At 41.2% G+C, this 21909-nt stretch overlaps 1 protein-coding gene across 1 annotated transcript in view; it reads left to right on the top strand.

Moving 5' to 3' along the window:
- The window catches only part of PDE6C (phosphodiesterase 6C), a gene marked incomplete at its 5' end in the record, with an annotated part of 40013 nt that overhangs the window by 5949 nt on the left and 12155 nt on the right, over window positions 1-21909 (top strand). Inside the window, 12 exons of the mRNA XM_081953924.1 lie at window positions 3979-4131; window positions 4820-4909; window positions 5186-5326; window positions 7234-7308; window positions 7401-7465; window positions 7562-7628; window positions 10398-10445; window positions 10612-10761; window positions 13785-13928; window positions 14023-14091; window positions 19201-19347; window positions 21394-21501. Coding sequence (XP_081810050.1) covers window positions 3979-4131; window positions 4820-4909; window positions 5186-5326; window positions 7234-7308; window positions 7401-7465; window positions 7562-7628; window positions 10398-10445; window positions 10612-10761; window positions 13785-13928; window positions 14023-14091; window positions 19201-19347; window positions 21394-21501 — 1257 coding nt within the window. The remainder of the gene's footprint in view (window positions 1-3978; window positions 4132-4819; window positions 4910-5185; window positions 5327-7233; window positions 7309-7400; window positions 7466-7561; window positions 7629-10397; window positions 10446-10611; window positions 10762-13784; window positions 13929-14022; window positions 14092-19200; window positions 19348-21393; window positions 21502-21909) is intronic.

Below are 21909 nucleotides of genomic sequence, written 5' to 3' on the forward strand. Positions count from 1 at the left end.
CTCCTGGATCCAGTTCAAAATGCTAGTTTTAATCTTTCAAGCCCTTCATGGCATGGGGCCAGGTTATTTGAAGGACCATATCTCCCCAATTACAAGACAAAATATTGTCCCATCAGCTCCAACAAGAGAGCTAGGCTGCAGGCCTACCTCTCAGTAGGACCAAGGAGGGGAAGCCTTCTCTGTTGTGTCATGGAACCTTCTCAACCCTGAAGGGAGATCAGCCTCATTCCTCATTTCCCAGAAGATCTAGCTTTGTCATCCAGCCTCGGAGGTCTCATGGAACTGGGGGGGAATCTTGAGGTGGCTTTATTACTGATAGAATCTCGTGTGTGTGTGTGTGTGTGTGTGTGTAAATATTATTGTTTTTCAATGTGTTTATGGTTTGCATCCTTTTTTTTCTTTGCTTTATGCCACCCAGAGTCACTTCTCACGAGATGGGGAACTAGACAAATTTGATAAATAAATAAATAGGTTTTTTTCTTCATAAAACTGCTTCTATAAGCGGATCGATATAGAGTTATAGTCCAAAGGCAATAGTATTACTTGTGTTGTGTATGTTTAGTTTTGTTTTTCAATGACAAAGTATATATTGAAATGTCATCCATTCACTGTTTCATATTGTGAACTGGGCAAATTGTGCCTCTATATTCATATACATATGTTGAAATTCAGTTTATCTTCTACATATTTATATTTAAGAAGGTTCAAATAGCTGGTGACAGTAACTTGTTATGGGACAAATTGCACATACAATGAAGTGGGGCTTACATCCTGGTGCTGCCACCACTATGTTGCCCATTTTCAGAGAGAGAGAGAGGGGGGGGGAGGGAGGGAGGGAGGCAGAGAGAGAGACTCAAAAGGACACTGTTGCAGATAAATCTGGTGCAGAGGTAAAGAGAGGCTGGTACCGATCATGCCTCCTAACCAACTTCAGAAGATGGTTTATTTATTTATTTATTTATTTATGTTGCCCATTTTCAGAGAGAGAGAGAGAGAGAGAGAGAGAGAGGGAGGGAGGGAGGGAGGGAGGGAGGGAGGCAGAGAGAGAGACTCAAAAGGACACTGTTGCAGATAAATCTGGTGCAGAGGTAAAGAGAGGCTGGTACCGATCATGCCTCCTAACCAACTTCAGAAGATGGTTTATTTATTTATTTATTTATTTATTTATTTATTTTACCGTGCTTCTAGACCGCCCCCTCTCCCAAAAGGGACTCGGGGCGGTGTACAGTCCATGCAAAATATCAAAATACAATAAAAAAGTTGAATATGTACAGTTGGAATGGAGGAGGTTAAAATGGAATTAAAAGAACTGTACAGAGCCAGTATATAAATATAAATTTAAATTTTAAACCCCTAAAACACACACAATAAAATTAAAAACAATACCCCTAAAATAACCAGTTAATAATACATTTGCCAGGAGGAACAGTTGTAATTATGCCAGGCCTGCTAATCGGAACAGGTGAGTCTTCAATTTTTGCCGGAAGGAGCGGAGGTCAGTAGTGGTTCTAATGTCGGGGGGGGGGAGGTCATTCCAGAGGGTTGGGCCCATCACAGAGAAGGCCCTACTCCTTGGTGTCGCCCGTTGGCATTGCCTAGTGGACGGCACCAGGAGAAGTCCCTCTCTGTGTGAGCGAATTGGCCGCAGGGATGTATGTGGGAGGATGCTTGGGAATGTTCATATGATCCACATCCCGAAATTAGAAGTACTTCGTTATGCATGCATGGAGGTTCGAGGGAAAACACAGGTTCAGTTACCTGGGAATTGAAGGTGGAGTTCAATTGGAATAATTTCATTTGTCTTCTCCATGTCTCCACAAAATACAAGGCCAAAGCAGAACTGAGTAATTCATTAAAATATCCTTTTGAGGTCTATGAAGCACTTTGGATCTGAAGGTAACGGCTGATGTAATGAAGAGGTTGGGGGTGGAGTATTTGGGTGGGCCCCATTTGCAACTCTTTGGTAGCTGCATCTTTCCTTGGGATCGATTTCAATTTTCAATTTATTGTAGCCAAAGACCAGGACAGATAATAAACAAAATAAAATTTAAGACAGAGTTAACATTCATTTGTAAAACAACCCCAACTGACATCTATAAGTGAGATCCAGGATGTAGCAGCCTATATACAATTATAATGTAAACACTAACATTATATTGCATGTGATAACTTCTACAGTTACAACAAAGTAAAAGTACCTAAAATTATTAATATCAACAAAGTAATAATATATAAAATGTCAATGAATTGTAGTTACAAAGAACGGGTTATTGACCCATCAGGATTTGATGTATCTTCTCTGCTGATGCACAAGACTTAATTACATATGACGTAACAAGGGACGCCTCATCTATGAGCTGCATTTGGGGATTGATTGAATCTGGGTGAACAAGGATATCTACTCATGAATGAAGAAAAATATATGTGCATGATATCTACTAATTGTAGGTAGTATGAATCTGGTTCAAATGACTCTGTAAAGGGGGAAAAGAACAATAACATATTTTGCAGCTCTGGAGCAACTGCCTTACACACCTGCAGTGTGGTTTTAGGAGAAGACACATTGTTAGAATGCACTAAGTGAGCATACCTGGGTAATTAGATTTATTTCTTTGCCTTCAAATCCAAAGTGTAGTTATCATTTGGAAGACATTTGGAGAAAACCTGGAGTGGAACTAATTTGGATATCATGCAAAAATGACAAAATAGTCTGTCACATTAGAAGATCATCCCTTTCATGCTTGGGTTATGATACCACATGCAAATATGGTATGTAGATGACAGAGCTTATGTTGCAAGAATAGAAGAGAAGACAATAGAATAGAATAACTTTATTGTCACTTTGAATGTACATTAATTGGCATACATTAAAAATTAAATTTCATTGCATACAACTCTTAAAGGTCACCACCTCCAATTTTACACTACATGAACATGACAAGATAAATAAATAAACAAATAAATAAATGCAAAATTATGTATATACCCACATATATTATATGACACAGAGAAATAACACAATCTAGTTCGGGTGTATACAGTACATGTTTATGCTGAGAAAAACGAATCTTGCAAGTTTACCAGACAGATGGCCTAGGAACAAAGTTGTTACAGAATCTGATAGTCCTGCTAGAAATACTTTGAAACTTCCTCCCAGAGGGGAGCAACAGAAATAGACCATAAAGTGGGTGTGTGTGGTCTCTAATGATGCTTTGAGCTCTAAACACCTAGCACTTATAAGCAGTATCCTGAATAAAGGGGAGTGAGCTTCCCATAATCTTCTCGGCTATCCTCACTACTCTCTGTATGGACTTTCTATCTGAGGCACTTCTGCCCCCAAACCAAACAGTGATGCAGTTTGTTAAAATACTCTCAATTGCGCCTCTGTAAAAAAGTGGCCAGGACAGAAGGAGAAAGATGTGCTCTCCTTATCCGACGCAGGAAATGCAGATGCTGGTTTGCATGCTTCACTAAGGATGACATCTGGAGACCAGTTCAAATTGTTAATTATCTGCACCCCCAGATACTTAATACTGTTGACCACCTCTACAGCTGCATCCTTGATACTGAGTGGGGTATGACTACGCCAGCTCTTTCTAAAATCTACAATGCTCTCTTTTGTTTTATTAACATTTAGAACCAGGTTACTTTTATTTCAGCATCGAGCCTTCACTTCTTCCCTATAAGCATCTTCATTGTCATCTCGGATAAGACCCACCACTGCTGTGTCATCCACATACTTCACAATACAATTTGCGTGTTTCATCACTTACCTCCCTATATCCCTCTTGCAGATGTCATTATATAACTGTGCCATTCCCTCATTACACTTCTCCGTGTTAAGGGATAAATGAGACTTATCTCTCAGGGGTGTTAGAGGCAAGCAGTAACAATTCAGTTCTTTGCAGATGAAATATGTCCTCAGGATTATCCTAACTCACACGTGAAAAATAAATTAACTGTTCCTGTTTGTTTCAGAATAATCACTTCTCTGACTTTGTGGATAAGCAAACTGGTTATACGACCAACAATATGCTCACCATTCCCATTTTGCAAAACAAGGAAGTCCTCGCTGTTTTCATGGCACTTAATAAACAAAATGCCTCTGAGTTCAATAAAGAGGATGAAGATGTAAGTACGGATTGCTTTTTCCAGAAAATACATGGCTTTGCTTAATCTCATCTCTTTCGGTGAGCAGCTTGAGATCATCTTACATTTTAGTGTTGTTGAAGCCTAACATGAGCTCTCTCCATGGATTTCTTATGCACATCAGAGGAGAACCTCTAAGCCAGGGGTGTCCAAAGTTGGCAACTTTAAGACTTGTGGACTTCAACTCCCAGAATTCCCCAGCCAGCTCTGCTCTGCTGGCTGGGGAATTCTGGGAGTTGAAGTCCACAAGTCTTAAAGTTGCCAACTTTGGACACCCCTGCTCTAAGCAGAAAGTGGTACTGCCCTGTTTCCCTGAAAATAAGACCTCCATGGATAATGAGCCCAATTGGAGTTTTGAGCGCATGCCCTAAAATAATCCTTCCCCCAAAAATAAGGCCTTCCTGAAAATATTGCAATATAGCAGCAGCCATGAGGTGACTAGACTCACTGCCTCCTGCACCTCAAAAATAATAAGACCTCCCCGAAAATAAGACCAAGCGTTTATTTCGGGGGGGGGTCAAAAGAAAATAAGACCCTGTCTTATTTTCGGGGAAACGCGGTATATTTCATCTAAAAGTATTCTGGGAATTGAAGTTCACATATTTTGAAGTTACCAAGGTTGAGAAAATGCCGATAGCGTCCAAAAATTTGTTCTCTTTTTTTTTTGCAGGTCTTTAATAAATATATTCAGTTTCTTTCACTTGCTGTGAAACAATGCCATATTACATACCTGTATAACGTTGAACTTAGAAAGAGTCAGGTAAATGATTGTTATCTCTTTTAATAGTCAATGAAATGTGATTATTTTGTATGGATAGTTTGGTGTTATCTTTTCTCTTTCCGAGAGGACCTGCTAAGCTGCCATTGCCTATATTTGGTACCTATGTTAGTTCCAAACAGCCTATTATGTCATAGGCTTTACCAGACATCACAAATGCCTTGAATGTTTGAACAGACATCATTGTGTTTTTTCTATCTCTCATCAGCCACGTATTAAAATGCTTTCCCCCATCCCACCCTGCCTTCTCGTCAATAGATACTTTTATGGTCTGCCAATAAAGTATTTGAAGAACTTACAGATATTGAACGACAGTTTCACAAAGCCATGTACACTGTTCGACAACATTTAAACTGCGAAAGATATTCCATTGGTCTGCTAGATATGACCAAAGAGAAGGTCAGTATAATTTTATTTACCACTAGAAAACAATTTAACTGCTTACCATTCCTTGCTTCCAAGAAAAGCCTCTTGCCATGCAGGAATCATAATCAAGCCATAAACCCATACAGGGAAAAGCATGGCCTTTGAACATGAATTCTATTGCAATCAATATACCGCATTTCTCAGAGTATAAGATGCACGTTTTTCCCTCAAAAAAAGAGGGTGAAAATCTGGGTGCGTCTTATACACTGAATACAGCCTTTATGGCCTACCAAAACCCTGCCCCCTTTGCAAAAATCGATGTGCAGAGGGTTTGGGAGGCTTGTAAAGTGCTCTTGGGGGCTGGGGAGCGCCAAAAAGAGCAAAAAATGGGTTGTTTTTGCCCCCCACAGTCCCCAGGAGCACTCTACAAGCCTCCCATAGCTCTGCATGCCCTCCCCGTTTGCAAAAAACAAGGCATGCAGAGGGTTTGGGAGGCCTGGAGAGTGCAAGAACTTTTTTTAAAAAAATGACCTCTTCAAAATCATGGTGCATCTTATACTCTGGTGCGTCTTATAGTCCAAAAATACGGTAGTTTCAGATAAAGTGTGTTTAGAGTGGATATGTTATTTATCTTTCGGAAACCTGATGTTTAAGGCAAATCTTGCCTACCCTATTGTTTAATATTTGTTGCATAGGATTGAACTGTGGGTTCCTTGGGCTCTCTAAGCTTGAAAGTGTCTATAGAGGTTCTCAGACACCCAGGTCATGGTAGTCCCAAAGGTGCTTTTTTTATATAAAGGCAATTGGACTTACTGATTTTTCCTTAAGACATTTCTCATCTCATCCAACAGCCGGGCGCAGAGGCAGAAGCCACTAATCCAGCTACTTTGGAGGCTGTGGCTAGCAGATCGCTTGAGTTCAGGACTTTTGGGCTGCAGTGGGCTATGTCAATCAGGCATCTGGACTAAGTTCGGCAATAATATGGTGATCCCTGGAGAGTCGAGGACCACCAGGTTTCCGAAAGAGGGAGTGAACCAGCCCAGGTCGCTTCTCATCCAAGAAACCTCTTCAGTTCTAAATTGAAGAAGTTAATTGGCTGAGAAGCGAAATTTCTTAAAGAAAAATCAGAAAATCTCTTGAGCTTGGTGGCTTTCTTGCAGACATTTCATTACCAGTCTAGATAATTTCATCAGCGCAATGATAATATCGGTAGTGCTAATGTTACTAGTCTGGTAATGGAACATCTGCAAGAAAAACACCAAACTCAAAGAGCATGGAGGACCCCGCTGTTTTAACCATATTAAGTGTGGCCCTGCCTGGTCCAAATGTTCTGATAAGGGGCTCAAAAATAGCCTGCAGAATGAGAGATGCCCTGCCCTCTTTTTACATTCATTGAGTATACAACGCATAAGTGACAGGATTTCCATTTCGTAATAGCCACAGATGTTATTCTCAGTCATTCAACAATAGTCCAGACAGGAAACCAAATCCATGAGTACTAACATTATTTTTTATTATAAGGTTACAGTCAAAAAATCTTTCCTGTTTGGAAGCATTTCTCTTCTTCCCTGTCTTTACGGTCTAGATAAAATGGGTGGGTCTCTTTTGAGATCCTTTCTGCATCTCCATTCCTTGTGCAGGTTGAGATTTCTCTTGTCCAACCAACGCCCTGGCTGCAGCTCTTTCCCATCTCCCAAGGTTATACTTGCCGCCCATTGCATCTCTCTTGTCCTTCTCTGTGGATGCTGCAGTGTATTTAGCTTACAATATACTTAGTTGAGTTATACTAGGAATTAGGCAACCAATCGGAAAACAGATTTTCTCTTATCTAATGGCCGAGGATGAGAATTGAAGACCAAAATACTGTCTACGGAAGACACCAGGTTTTTAGAATCTTCTTTTATTCAGGAGCCACTCCAATAATATGTAATTGTTTCCAGGAATTTTATGATGAATGGCCAATTAAATTGGGAGAAGTAGAGCCTTACAAAGGACCAAAGACCCCTGATGGTCGGGTGAGTAGATATATTTCATCTGTCCAAATTACAATTTGTGGGATGTTGATCCGTTTTAAGAGTCTTGTGTTGCTTTTCTCCCATGTGTTTAGGAAGTTAACTTCTATAAGATTATTGATTATATTCTACATGGAGAAGAACAAATCCAAGTAATTCCGTAAGTGCTTCTTATTAGGTGCTCAAATAGTAAATAGCTGTAGGAGTTCATGGCATAATATGAAATGATGGTTTTTATCTCGTTCTCTGTCTTAAGGTCACCTCCTGTAGATCACTGGTGTCTTGTCACTGGCTTACCAACTTACGTTGCTGTAAATGGATTTGTAAGTTCCCAATATTACTTCCCTACAATTCTTTCTCAGGCCATGTGTGTTTTGTGTGGAAATCTACATGTTCCCATTTGAACCAATCAATTTAATTTCACAATCTTGTATATGGGAAGGAATAACATTGTGGTGCAATTATTCGCAGCTCTCTTTTATTTCATGTGTACTTAGGCTGTTTGACTGTGATCAAATTAATTGCGTTCTGTGGCACAAAAATATACTATTTGTCTATTTAGCTTAATGTTCTCCACACTGAATGACAGTAGCTCAAGCTTCCAGATCAGGACTTCCCTCAGCTCTGTTCATGAAAAACTGTGGATTATGCCTAAAGCTGTTGACTTGCAGAGTCCTACTATCTTACTAGTGGGATGCGGTGGCTCAGTGGCTAAGATGCTGAGCTTGTTGATCGGCAGTTCGGCGGTTCAAATCCCTAGTGCTGCATAATGGAGTAAGCTCCCATTACTTGTCCCAGCTTCTGCCAACCTAGCAGTTTGAAAGCATGTAAAAATGCAAATAGCAAAATAGGAGCCACCTTTGGTGGGAAGGTAACAGTGCTCCATGCGCCTTTGGCATTTAGTCATACCGGTCACATGACCACGGAGACGTCTTCGGACAGTGCTGGCTCTTCAGCTTAGAAACAGAGATGAGCACCGTCCCCTAGAGTCAGCAACGACTAGCACATATGTGCGAGGGGAACCTTTACCTTACTATCTTACTTCAGCCTTCCTGCTCTAGCTTCTAGATCAGGGTTTCCCAAAGGAGGAAGTTTACCTTCCTTGAGGAGCTGCAAGCTGAGTCCGGGGAAGGCTGTAGTTGTTGGCACTCTTACAGTAAATCCACCTTCCCCAAAGTTTCATTGAATAGCCTCCTTCTTCACTTGTATTGATTTTGGAGCTTAGATTTTTATAAGAGGTCTGTCTTATTAAATTGGAACTTTAAGGATAGCTCTGCCCTGGAGTGTGGAACTGTCAAAAGACATTGTAAGTACATTGTGGGGAGTCCATTGAATTTGAATGGTTGCTAAGCAACTAATTGTAAGTTGAGAACTATCAGTATTGCTTTGTAGACAGACAGACCATATCGGCAGTAACATTTTAGTTCAAAAACCCTGAAGGACACCAAGGCATTGAAGACTGATTTAGGCTAAAAGGTAGTCTTGACCATTATTATACACCCGTGATGGCAAACCTATGGCATGCGTGACACAGGTGGCACGCAGTGCCGTCTCTGCGGGCACATGAGCTGTCGCCCCGGCTCATTTCCACCGTGCATAAGCACACGCCTTCCACCGGCCATCTGATTTTTGGGTCTCTGCCGTGCATGCACAATGGGTGGGGAACACGTGGGAGATACGAGCCCATGAGCAGGGGCGCGTGCGGCCCCCCGGGCAGCCCATTTTTGCTCCAAGGAGGCTGCAGGGACGCCTACTAGGCCCAAAACAGGGCACGGGGGTGGTCGTCCGTGTATGTAGAGGGGGAGCGCAAGGGGGGGTCACACGTGCATGCACCCAGGGCAGGGTGCACGGGGGTGGGGTCACACATGCATTGCATTATGGGTGGGGTCGCACGTGCATTGCCTTATGGGTGGGGTCGGCACACGACGACAAAAAGGTTAGCCATTACTGTTATACACTATTCCTTTCCAAGTACAGGTAGTCCTCAACTTTACAACAGTTCGCTTAGAGACTGTTCAAAGTTATAACAGCACTGAAAAAAGTGACTGATGACCATTTTTAACACTTAGGACCATTTCAGCCTTTCAATCATGGTCACATGATTGACATTTGGATGCTCGACAACTGACTGACATTTAGGATGGTCGCAGTGTCCCACCCTCATGTCATTCGCTTTTTCGACCTTCTGACAAACAAAGTCAGTGGGGAAGCCAGATTCACTTAGCAACCGTGTTTCTAATTTAAGAACTGCAGCGATTCACTTCACAAATGTGGCCAGGAAAGTGGGGCAAAACTCCCTTAACAAATGTCTCACTTAGCAACATAAATTTTGGGCTCAAGCGTGGTCATAAGTTGAGGACTGCCTTTTTCATTATCCACTTTCAGGCGAACCCCTAAAATGGCAATTCCAAATGATTTTTTTTTTCCATTTGGAAAGCACAATCTCCTTCACTGAATTTTATAGGGAAAGTGTGCTCATTAGTTCCCTTTCAGCGTTCCTTACAGTTCACACGACTTCTTCTAACTTTTTTCATATCACAAACGAATGAATAAATACCTGTTAAGAAAGGTAAGATGGAAAAAGAGTACAGGTAATCCTTGACCTACGACTACAATTGAACCCCAAATTTCTGTTCCTAAGACAGACATTTGTTAAGGGAGTTTTTTTTCCCCATTTTATGACCTTTCTTACCACAATTGTTATTTCTGCCGTTGTTAAGTGAGTCACACGTTTGTTAAGTGAATCTGGCTCCCCTATCTGACTCAGCCTGTCAGAAGGCTGCAAAAGGTGATCACATGACCCCGGGACACTGCAATGGTCATAAATATCAGTTGCCAAGGATTTGAACTTTGATCATGTGATCATGGGGGTGTGGCAATGGTTTCAAGTATGCAAAATAGTTATAAGTCACTTTTTTCAATGCTGTTGTAACTTCAAATAGTCCACTAAATGAATTGTTGTAAATCAAGGACTACCTATACAATACCTTATTGAAAGGTAACAATAGGACCAACGTGTACTTGATTAGTGCTAATGGATGCCAATATTTATAGGTAGGAACCAATCTTTATTTGTATATTTTCTCCCCTAGATTTGTAATATGATGAATCCAGCAGCAGATGATTACTTCGCTTTTCAGGTAACACCATTTTTACTGGGTCATTTGACTAAGCAAGCAAATAGATAAAAGCATTAATTCTTATTTTATATAGTTTGACTCATCCTATGCACCTGCATCATATATAGCTATTCTGGTCTCCATAAATTACTTTTATAGCCTTTCTTTTCTTTTTCCTTTTGTTTAGAAAGAACCCCTGGATGACTCAGGCTGGACCGTCAAAAATGTCTTATCTTTACCTATCGTAAACAAAAAAGAAGAGATTGTAGGCGTAGCTACCTTTTACAACAGGAAGGATGGCAAACCCTTTGATGAATATGATGAACAGATAACTGAAGTAAGTTCAAAGTTGGTTGGCTTTATGATCTTATAGCAAGGAAGAAATAGAAAGCAATAAGTATGTACGCTTTCTAATGTTTCTATCTGATCATCTCTGCTGCAGTCCTTTAAATAGAAGTTACAAGCTGTGGTTTACCTTGCAAGAAAGGAATTAATATCTTGACTATGTCCTGAGGTGCAACTCATTGTTATAAACATTGATAAGAAAGGTGGTGGAACTTAACGACGGCAGCAAGATTGCTGGTGGCGCAGTACTGGAAGAGGGAAGAATTGCCTACTATTCAAGAATGGACTCTAAAAGTAGTAAACCTAGCAGAGATGGCCAAAATTACAGTATATTTGAAGGACCATTCGGATGAGAAATATAAGTTGGAATGGAGAAGATGGATTGACTATATTCAAAATAAATATCGGACTAGAAAATTTCAATTAGCTTATGAGTGAATTCACAAAGAATGTTACAATTTACCTAAAGTTAGCTTAACAAAAGGGGAATTAAAGCACAAGAGGAGGTAGGATGTTAAAATCAGTTAGCTTATGTTAGCGTATGATTGTTGAATGTTCATACCCTGTATTTTGCTCTGGGGGGTTGGGGGGAGGGAGGGTTGGAGGGTGGGAAGGGGAAGGGGTAATATTTGTAAAATTTGTTAAAACCTTTAATAAAATAGAAAAAAAGAAAGGTGGTGGAATATTATAGCTGTTAGAACAGTATATTGGTAAAGGTAAAGGCAGCGTGAAAGTTATCATCCCCAACCTCACTATCTGACCTGCCTCAGCTTGAACCTCTAAATAAGGATCCTTAACTCCATTTATCGAGAAAGGTATAGTTTACTGGAAGTCAAGTGACTTGCAGTAATGCATAGCGAGGACTGAAAATCACTATCAAAATCCCCAAGTCTAACTTTTCCCTCCCTTAGTTGCCTCCCATCACTGGGCCCCATGTCCAATCAAATTCAAACAAGATGCTTTAAGAACATGCACTTCCAGCATAGCTTTGGCATGTAGTTGCTCTCTGTTCTCAGCGAATTGTCCTTGAAGCTAATCTTGGAAAGATACAGTGAAAGTTTCGTTTCCCTTGAAGCATTTCCTGCTCTCATCTGGCCCACTTAGAGTTCATGGCAGCTCCTAATGAATGGATCATTAGTATGGATGGGTGTGGGCAGTGATGGCGAACCTATGGCACGCGTGCCACAAGTGGCACCTGGAGCCATTTGTCAGGGCACGTGAGGTGCTGCCCTGTCAGCTGGCCAGCGCGCATGCACGCGCTGGCCATATGAGTTCACCGCTTTATAGGAGCCTGGGAGGGCGAAAAGAGCCTCCCCCCCCCCAGAGGCCCTCCGGAGGCTTCAGGGACCATCCAGAGGCTTCCCTAAAGCTCGGAGGGTTGTTTTAAGCGTTCCGAAGGCTTCAGGGACCATCCGGAGGCTTCCCTAAAGCCTTTGGAACACTTAAAATGACCTTCCAAGCAAACCGGAAGTGACTTCTGGTTTGCTTGGAGGGTCGTTTTAAACGCTCCGAAGGCGTCAGGGAAGCCTCCGGACCGTCCCTGAAGCCTTCAGAGCGCTCAAAATGACCCTCCGAGCAAACCGGAAGTCATTTCCGGTTTGCTCGGAGAGTCATTTTAAGCATTCCAAAGGCTTCAGGGAAGCCTCCGGACGGTCCCTGAAGCCTCCGGAGGGCCTCCGGGGGAGCGGGGGAGACTCTTTTCGCCCTCCCCAGGCTCCTATAAAGCCTCTGGAGCCTGGGGAGGGTGAAAAAAGCATGTAAAAATGGGGGGCGTGCCCATTGTGCGCGCATGTGCACTGGGGGCTTGCGCATTGCATTGTGGGTGCAGCACGCCCGCACACGACCCCCCTGCGCTCCCCCAACTTGTGACACGCGAGCCAAAAAAGGTTTGCCATCGCTGGGTGTGGGTGTGTCAAAATAGTCAAAATAGTCAAGATAACAGTAGCAACTGTCAATCAAGGGCCACCCTTTTTGTATGTGTAAATATCAGACATACATAAAAGAGTTGAGGCACTTATCATTGTGACTGCCATCTTGGGTTTTTTTTGCCACCTTCTTCCCCAGGCATTACTGGTCATTAATTTTAATGCCTCTAAATGGCTTTGATATGCATTCCCTACATATCTTTTCCCATCCTCTACTTACTTCTGCACCTACCTGAAGGTTGGTAGCTAGCTACAAAGTTTGGCTCTGCCACTCCATTGACCCTCTGGCATGCTCTTCCAACAAATATTTGAAATATGGTTTTAATGTAATCGCATAAACTTTTTATTGCATAATTGTTGCAGGCCACCATCCAAACACCAAAAATGGTGCAATCCGTCCCTTTTCTCCCAATCTTTCTGTAGTTTCTTCCTTTCAGTCTGCTCCATTAGAATCCCTACCTTTGAAGTCCTAATGATGATAAGGGGACTCATTTTCCTAATGGTGTTACATTGTATGCCTACAAAACTAAATAGAAGCCATAAGGTATACATAATATGCCATAATTAGACAAGACTTGACAGACATGTTGACTCCCTCTCCAGCACATACAAACAAAGAGATGTTCATTGTACACATGAAATTTTACATATGATAAAACCTGGAGGATATGATGTGTAAAGAATTCTTGATGTGTAACATACACTATGAAGCCTAAATTGGGGCTATGGATTTGATTTAGCGTCTAACTCAGGGGTGTCCAAACTTGGCAACTTTAAGACTTGTGGACTTCAACTCCCAGAGCTCTGCTGGCTGGGGAATTCTGGGAGTTGAAGTCCACAAGTCTTAAAGTTGCCAAGTTTGGACACCCCTGGTCTAAGTAATAGAATGGAATCTTTTATTTCTTTTTTCATATGGAGGCCTTGCTAAAAAAATTAGCAACTATATCATTTAACATCTTTGGATGTGTTTTTAAGAAATCCTAAAGAAAAGCATAAAAGTATTATTGGATATGTGCCTTTCCAAAATTTGAAATATATCGGACAAGTCACACTGAAAACCTTAAACAGTTCTACTTCTTTGTCAATTCAGATGCTTACACAGTTCCTTGGATGGTCTGTTTTAAATCCTGACACATATGAGAAACTGAATAAGATGGAAAATCGGAAAGATATTGCTCAGGAAATGCTCATGTATCAGACAAAAGCGACACCTTCAGAAGTTAAAAGTATACTGGTGAGTGTTCCTTGCACATCCTGGGTGGAAGTATGAACCTTATTGTTGGATGAACCAAACTTAATTATTTATTTCATTTTCTCCTTACTTTAAGAAATGCCAAGAAAAATTGAATCAAGAAAATTTTGAAGACTGCGATGAAAAACAACTTGTTAAAATTCTGGTAAGTAATCAAATGCTTTCTTAAATGTCAACTTTAAGCCTATACAATCATACTGTGGAAATATCCTTGCTGATTTATTTATTTACCAGCTAGGGTTTTTTAAATTTTATTTGTTAACTTGTGCCTGTTGGTTTTACTTGGAGAGATACCTACTTGTCTGAAAGAAAATTTTACACACTAATAACTATGAATTAGGATGTAACAGATCCCATTATAGGGAAATGTAGTCAGAACTGCTACAATGAGTATTAGCAAAATGAAACAAGAACTTGGCTTGCTTACACCCATACACTTCTGTTTTCCATCAGCGAATATAGCAGGAATATTAAAGCAATAGTTGAATTTTTAACACCTTAGGTGAAGGGGAATAAATTGAGAATCATTCCCACTCTGGCAGAATAGAATTACCTACTAGTCATCTTCATTCTGATTTGGATTGGTTTACAAGGATAAGGGTGCTCCTTAAACCACTGTAGCATGGAATAGATTAGCTGTATTCACCAGCTATAATTCTTCCTGGATAGAAATAGTTGGCTTCACTAATCCGTGTTAGAGGAACTACCGGCTGAAAGTAACTTCATCACTTTCTCATGTTATTTGAGGTGGGAGGATGCTTCAGTTGGCTTTGTAAATGGACTCATTGTTGACTTTGGACTGGAATCAGATCTTATGAGCCGAAGATGCTTCATATCTTATAATCTGCTCCTGGTCCACCTGGTTTCTTTGCCATCTAATTCTCTATATAGTTAGTCCTCAACTGATTGCTTAGCGATTGTTCAAAGCTATGGTAGACCTTCCCCCGTCCCCCCCAAAAAACAGTATTTAAGACCTGGATTTGAGGTTCTGACCATTCCCCTACCCCATATTCATATAGTTACATTTTGGAGACACTCTTATGGTCCCTTACAGTGTCATGTAGGCACATGACTGCAATTTTTGATGTTTTCTGAAAGAAACTGATATTTATTTCTGGTTTCTGGCCAAAAACATCTCATTATGGATGATTTTGTATAATGATCACCACAATCACTTAATGGCTATGTCAGCGAACCAATTACCATGCATGAAATCAATCAGAGACCAAGGCAGAATCATTCTTAAAGTTCCAATTTAATCATACAGGCATGTTGGCACTTCTGTGGAATTCCAACTCTGATTCTCTTCCTGGAATTCCACCCAGTTGAAAGTTCATGATCTATCCCCACACTCCATAATCCATCACATGTTCCAATCATCATCTTCCACGCTGGCATCTACACACCTCTGCTTCCGGTCAGGTGTCGAGGTGCGGAGACAAAAGATGACCTTGAGCTTCTAGAAAGAATGACAACAATACATTCCACAATCCTACTCCTTTCTATTCCCCCCTCCCAACTACTACACTAATGAAACAGCATAAGAAATTAATAGAAAGTGTGGCAGGCCAAAGATCCTAAAAGAAACCTAACTACAGGCCTGACAGGCTACCTCATTCATTTAATAGCCACCATGTTTGCTTAACAATCGCCACAAAAAAATGTTGTAACATCCAGTTGGTCACCTGGGTATCTTGACTTACAACTGTCTTGGCATATGACAGAAATTCCAGGTTCTATTAGTTGCAAGTTGAGGAATATCTGTAACTCTCATTTTACTAGTGGGCTACCTCTGTTGCTATATAATGTTCCATTTTATCCTGTTTCTTCGCTGCCTAGTATCACATTTCAGTCTGTTTTCTCCCCTTTGGGCTATAAACTATATGTAATTCAGAAATGTACCATAAATAATAAGTAAGAAACATGTTCAGTTCCTAATGTTATCAATTACCTGTAATAGCTACCTAGGGATTGTTATGTTGCTATAAATTGGTTACTATTTCTTCCTTTACAAAGTAGACTTTATAAAATGTGGGTGTTTGGTTCCCTCTGCCTCTTTCATGATTGCATGATATTCAAAACAATATTCTAATCTAGCAAGAGCAAGAGCATTTAGACTTTTATACCACTTCATAGGGCTTTTACAGCCCTCTCTAAGCGGTTTACAGAGCCAGCATATTGCCCTCAATAATCTGGTTCCTCATTTTATCAAAGGATGGAAGGCTGAGTCAACCTTGATCCAGTGGGAATTGAACTGCTGAACTGCAGCTAGCAGTCAGCTGAAGTAGCCTGCAGTGCTGCACTCTAACTACTGCGCTACCTCAGCATTTTTTGGGTCCAGAGCATGTCACTCATATTGGACCTTCCTACCTATTTTGGTAAGGCACAGGATTCATATTGCTCAGGTTGTATTGATTATATAGTAAAACCTCCTGAGGTTAGGATCCATCCAAGGAACATATTTAAATGTTTCAGTGTCACTGCGAGCTGACCTGATTACGTCGATTCTAGATTGGCCATTCACTGGATGAAGGTTATACTCCTTCCATGCACAAAGACAACTGGAACAATAGCACTAGTTGAATCGAGGGATCTTGTCAATAGCACTGTTGAATCTAGCGATCTTGTCAGAACAATGAGTATGTATTTCCTGGAACACAGACTTTTTTAGGTTATTCAAGAACCAACTGTGATTACACCAAGTTAGCTTGGTGCCTTTATGCTCATACTTGTAACATCATGGCTCATGTATTAAAGCGGCAGAGTTTGCATTGTGATCTGTGTTTCCTCATTTTATACACTCTTGTTTTCTTCTGCTGGATTTCTATGAATTGGAGGAAAGGGAATACATTTTTTATATTTCTTTTCCCTTCATTTGAATTCCCATGGTATTCTTGATATATACTGCACTAGTAATACCCCCCTTGGAATACTTCATCCAGTTTTGGTTAACATGATTTTTAAAAAAAGATGTTGAGACTCTAGGAAGAATGCAGAGAAGAAAAACAAAGATATTTTGGGAGGCTGGAGGCTAAACCAAATGATGAATAGTTGCAGGAACTAGGAATGTCTGGTCTAACAAACAGAGGGACTAGGGTGACATGATAGCAGTCTTCCAATATTTGAGGAGGGCATCAGCCTATTTCCAAAAAACACCTGCGGGTAGGACAAGAAATAATGAACGAAGGTTATCAAAGAGAGGCCCAAACAAAAAGTAAGGAGAAATTTCCTAATAGGAGAACAATTAATTAGTGAAAATGTTTGCCTTCAGAAGTTGGGAATTGAAGAATAAAAATGAATCAGAATATTATAAGAACTGGGATAAATTTTATCAATGGTTGGAATATAAAAGGGAAAGCCCAAAATAGGCCTAAGCCAAGATTCATAGAATAGAGACTAGAATTATGTATGAAATGATAAATGTGAGAATGTACAAGATAAACCCAAACCAACACGGGTGGAAATAGGATACCTTTTTCCTTTTTGTAAATATGGTATGGATCAAATGTTAAAAAAACATGATAGTTATACAATGTATAACTGAATATCTTAGCATGTATGGCATAGAGTCTGCCAGGATGGTTTACACCAGGGGTGTCCAAACTTGGGAACTTTAAGACTTATGGACTTCAACTCCCAGAATTCCCCAGCCAGCTATGCTGGCTGGGGAATTCTGGGAGTTGAAGTCCACAAGTCTTAAAGTTCTCAAGTTTGGACACACCTGGTTTACACAGTGTCCAATGTTTTAATTTATGTTTAATAAAAAAAACGTTTTAATTAAAAAAGAAGAAGTTGTGGGTGCTCCCACCGCTGGAGGGTTTCAAGAAGAGACTAGGCAGCCGTTTGTCCGGAATGGTATAGGATCTCCTACTCGACTAGGGATTGGATTAGAAGACCTTCAAGGTCCCTTCCAATTCTTGTTATTCTGTAATTCCCAATTAGCCACATTTGACAGCTAGAGAGCATGACCTGGAAAGTGCTATTAATCCCCTGTTTGTCAGGCTTCTTAAAGCATCAGACTGCTCATTATAATAAGAAACTGGATTAGGGAGCCCTTTACAACTATACAGATTCATTTTCTTAGGAGGCTACTCATAATTTTACATTCTGCGTCTTTTCCCAAATTTAGAGCTTAAGGCTCAATGCTAGGTCCACGCACAAACAGGGTCTATATATTTGATGAGCCAGATTTTATCCAAAGGGGCACTGATTTAGCCAATTGGTTGTAAAATATAGCTTCATTTTACAGCAAATGATCTGGATACATGGGGCTTCCCTTGAGATGCACACGGAGACTACAGTTGGTCCAGAATGCGGCTGCGCGGGTGATTATGGGGAGGACAAGGTACTCCCATGTAACACCTCTCCTGCGCGAGCTGCACTGGATTCCTGTGGTCTATCGGGTGCATTTCAAGGTTCTGATTATTATCTTTAAAGTGCTCCATGGCACAGGACCTAGTTACTTGCGGGATCGCATCCTGCCCCATACATCCCTACGACCAATCCGCTCACACAGAGAGGGACTTCTCCGGGTGCCGTCCGCTAAACAGTGTCGGGGGGCGACACCCAGGAGCAGGGCCTTCTCTGTGATGGGCCCAGCCCTGTGGAATGACCTCACCCTTGATATCAGGATTACTTCCGATCTCCGCTCCTTCCGTGTAAAGCTCAAGACCCACCTTTTTCAACTGTCTGGCCTGGCTCAACCATAGTTTATCCTTTTCCTCCTGACAGTCCTTTTTTAAATTGTATTATTATTTCGGGGTATTTTAATGACTAATTTAATTTTTATTATTATTAATGTAATGTATTTTTAATTATTACCTCCTCCATGCATGTATGTATATGTATGTATATGTGTGTATTTTTATGTTTATATGTATGTATGTATATTTTATTGTACGCCGCCCCAAGTCCCTTGCGGAGAGGGTGCGGCTAACAAATTAAATTTCTATTTCTTTCTATTTCTATATTTCAGACGATATTTTCTTTATCTCACAGAAACTGCCAGGTAGCAATAAATTTCACTGCCATAAAATATTTTCCTGGCAAAAATAATTCATAATTATCAAATGGGTTAGTTTTTTCAGACATGCCTCTTGAAACCTGAGAATTCTACATAGGTGATCATTCCAAGCCGCTAGCGAGGCACCGCTTCCCCCTAACAATAAACACTGAGAAAGATGATAAATAAAAGAGACTCACAATATCTTTTACTTGTCCAACTGAGGTTATCTTGCTTTTTCTCCTTTGACAGGCAGAAGAATTGCCCGAGCCAGGCAGCGTTGAACTCTTTGAATTTCGTTTCAGCGACTTCCCCGTTACAGATCATGACTTAATCAAGTGTGGCATACAGATGTTCTTCCAGTTAAAAGCTGTAGAGAAGTTCAAAGTACCAGCAGAGGTTGGGTTCATTTCACCTTTTTCCCCATAAAGATGGTTCAGGTTGAAATCCATGACATATGACCTTTGCCAATGGATATTGATTTCGCAATAGCACAATAGGCCTGTACCTGAGGGGAGAATGTACCAGAAAACGCATTCTAGACGTGACATGAAAGGGTCGCTCCACTGGGTTTCAGAAGGAATTTGGGGTTATTCCTAAGGCTCTGATGCATGATTCAAGACCCTGTTAGTCACACCTTGGAATGAGGGGATGTGATGGCCTTCCATGGGAATGTGCCTCGGCAGTCTCCTACTGCATGTGGATCTGGAAAAATACCTGGATTTTAAAGGCAGTTGGGGAGATGAATTTTTCAAGAGGCAACTAGACTTTCTGGTTTTTGTTTGAAGGCGTTTCGCTTCTCATTCAGAACAGAAGGAGCTTCTTGGATGAGAAGCAAAACGTCTTTAAAGAAAAACCAGAAAGTCCAGTTGCCTCTGGCGGAAAAAAGCACCTCTGGGACATCCATGACCTGGATGACTGAGAATCTCCGTAGACATTTGGAGAGATGAAGCAAAAGAGCACCTAGAGTGATACAAGAGACAGAACAAAGAGTGAATCCAATCAAGCGTTTATGAAGGGTTATCTTGGCACGATAAGAATGGGAAAATCTAATTATTTTGCCATTCCTATTGTACCCATAGGGGGCACGATGGCTCAGCGGTTAAAGGAGCTGAGCTTTTGACAGCCTGGGTTTGAGACCCAAGTGCCATGCAACAGGGTGAGCTCCGGTTCCTGCCCCAATTCCTGCCCACTTAGTAGTTTGAAAGCAGGCAAATGTGAGTAGATAAATAGGTATCACTTCGATTGGAATATAGCACCATTCTATGCGCTTTTGGTGTATAGCCATGCTGGCTACATGGCCTTGGAAAATATATGGACAATACTGGCTCCCTCGGCCAAGAAAAGGAGATGAGCACCACACCGTAGAGTTGGACATGACTGGACAGGGGAAACCTTTATCTTTTATTATATCCACAGAATGCCAGTTGGTAGTCCTGTTTAGGGATCATATTAGCTCATGCTCAAGGGCCATCCTGACCCTTTGTGATTTCTCAGTGGCCTTCAATACCAATAGTTTGGGTACCCTTCTGGGCTGACTTCAGGGAATGAAAAAAAGGGCATGGCCTTCTCTCCTTCCCTTCTGGGAGAGGTCCCAGTTGTTGGTAGGAGGAGAGAGGTATAGCCTTAGACTCCTATTTTATTACCTCCCTCATGGTTCTGTGCACTCCCCACTCCTATTTAATATTCACATGAATCTACTGGGTGATGTCATCTATTGGCATGAGGTTAAGAACCATCAGTATGCAGAGGATAATCTGTTGTACATCTCTGCGCAAGTGATGCTGCACAAGTGTTGCCATCAAGGCTGTTCCCAGTGTTTGGAGACTCTGGCCTAATGCTAGCAAGTCTAAGGGTGCATGTGGGATAAAGCGCCCGCAGGATCTGAGGGGCTCTCCATGTTTAATTTTGGAGGGTGTAGTACTCACCCAAACAGAATTGGTGTACAATTTTGGGATTTCTCTTGAGCTCTTGGCTCCTGTTCGAACAACAACTGGCAACACAACCAGGGGACTCTTGCACAAATCCATCTTCCCTTTATTACTGGATTGGGGTGTGTCCATGACCTTAGGAGACAAAAGGAAGAGCTGCCAACTAGGTAACAGTCAGATAAGAGGCAGCTGAATCAGCAGAATGAAGGGTTGCAGCAAACATCACAGAACGGAATCTTCCTAGGTTTTTTGGACTATGAATGTCAGGAGGGAGAGATGTACTTTCAGACTTTCAAAATTCTGTTAATGTAAGCTTAAAATAAAGTTCAGAGTTCATACTTATGTAATTCTTGCCTGGACTACCTGGTAAGGCTGACTCAATTTTGTGAATCTGAAAGTACATCTCTCTCACTTGCCTTATCATTTCACCGTGACCATTGAAGCTGTTACCTTATGCAATGTTCACAAGCACCAATGCAATGGTAAGAGAATGGAATGTCTCCATTTTTCACAGGTACTCACAAGATGGATGTACACAATCAGAAAAGGATATCGTGACATCACTTACCACAACTGGCGGCATGGATTTAATGTCGGACAGACCATGTTTGCTCTTTTAATGGTATTGGTTGTTTCTTTGGATCTAAGCCTTTGTTTCCTTTTCATTATAATGGATGGATGGATGGATGGATGGATGGATGGATGGACGATAGATAGATAGATAGATAGATAGATAGATAGATAGATAGATAGATAGATAGATAGATAGATAGATAGATAGCTGTGGCTGCCTGTCGCCAGTTGGCTCCACAATTGATAGGGCTTTCAGTTAGGACCTTTAGAAAAAGGATGCCATGCTAGGAGGAGACTCTATGGTGTGGGAACTGGACTTCCAGTTGGCTCCAGAATTGAATGGGAGGCTTCCGGTTAGGACCTTTGTGGCTCTTTAAGTGTTTAAGGTTGCCGACCCCCGATATATCTATACATACATACATGCATACATACATACATAGATGTGTATGTACGTGTG

This window comes from Natrix helvetica, assembly GCF_964273705.1.
Source record: "Natrix helvetica genome assembly, chromosome: 5".
Taxonomy (NCBI): domain Eukaryota; kingdom Metazoa; phylum Chordata; class Lepidosauria; order Squamata; family Natricidae; genus Natrix; species Natrix helvetica.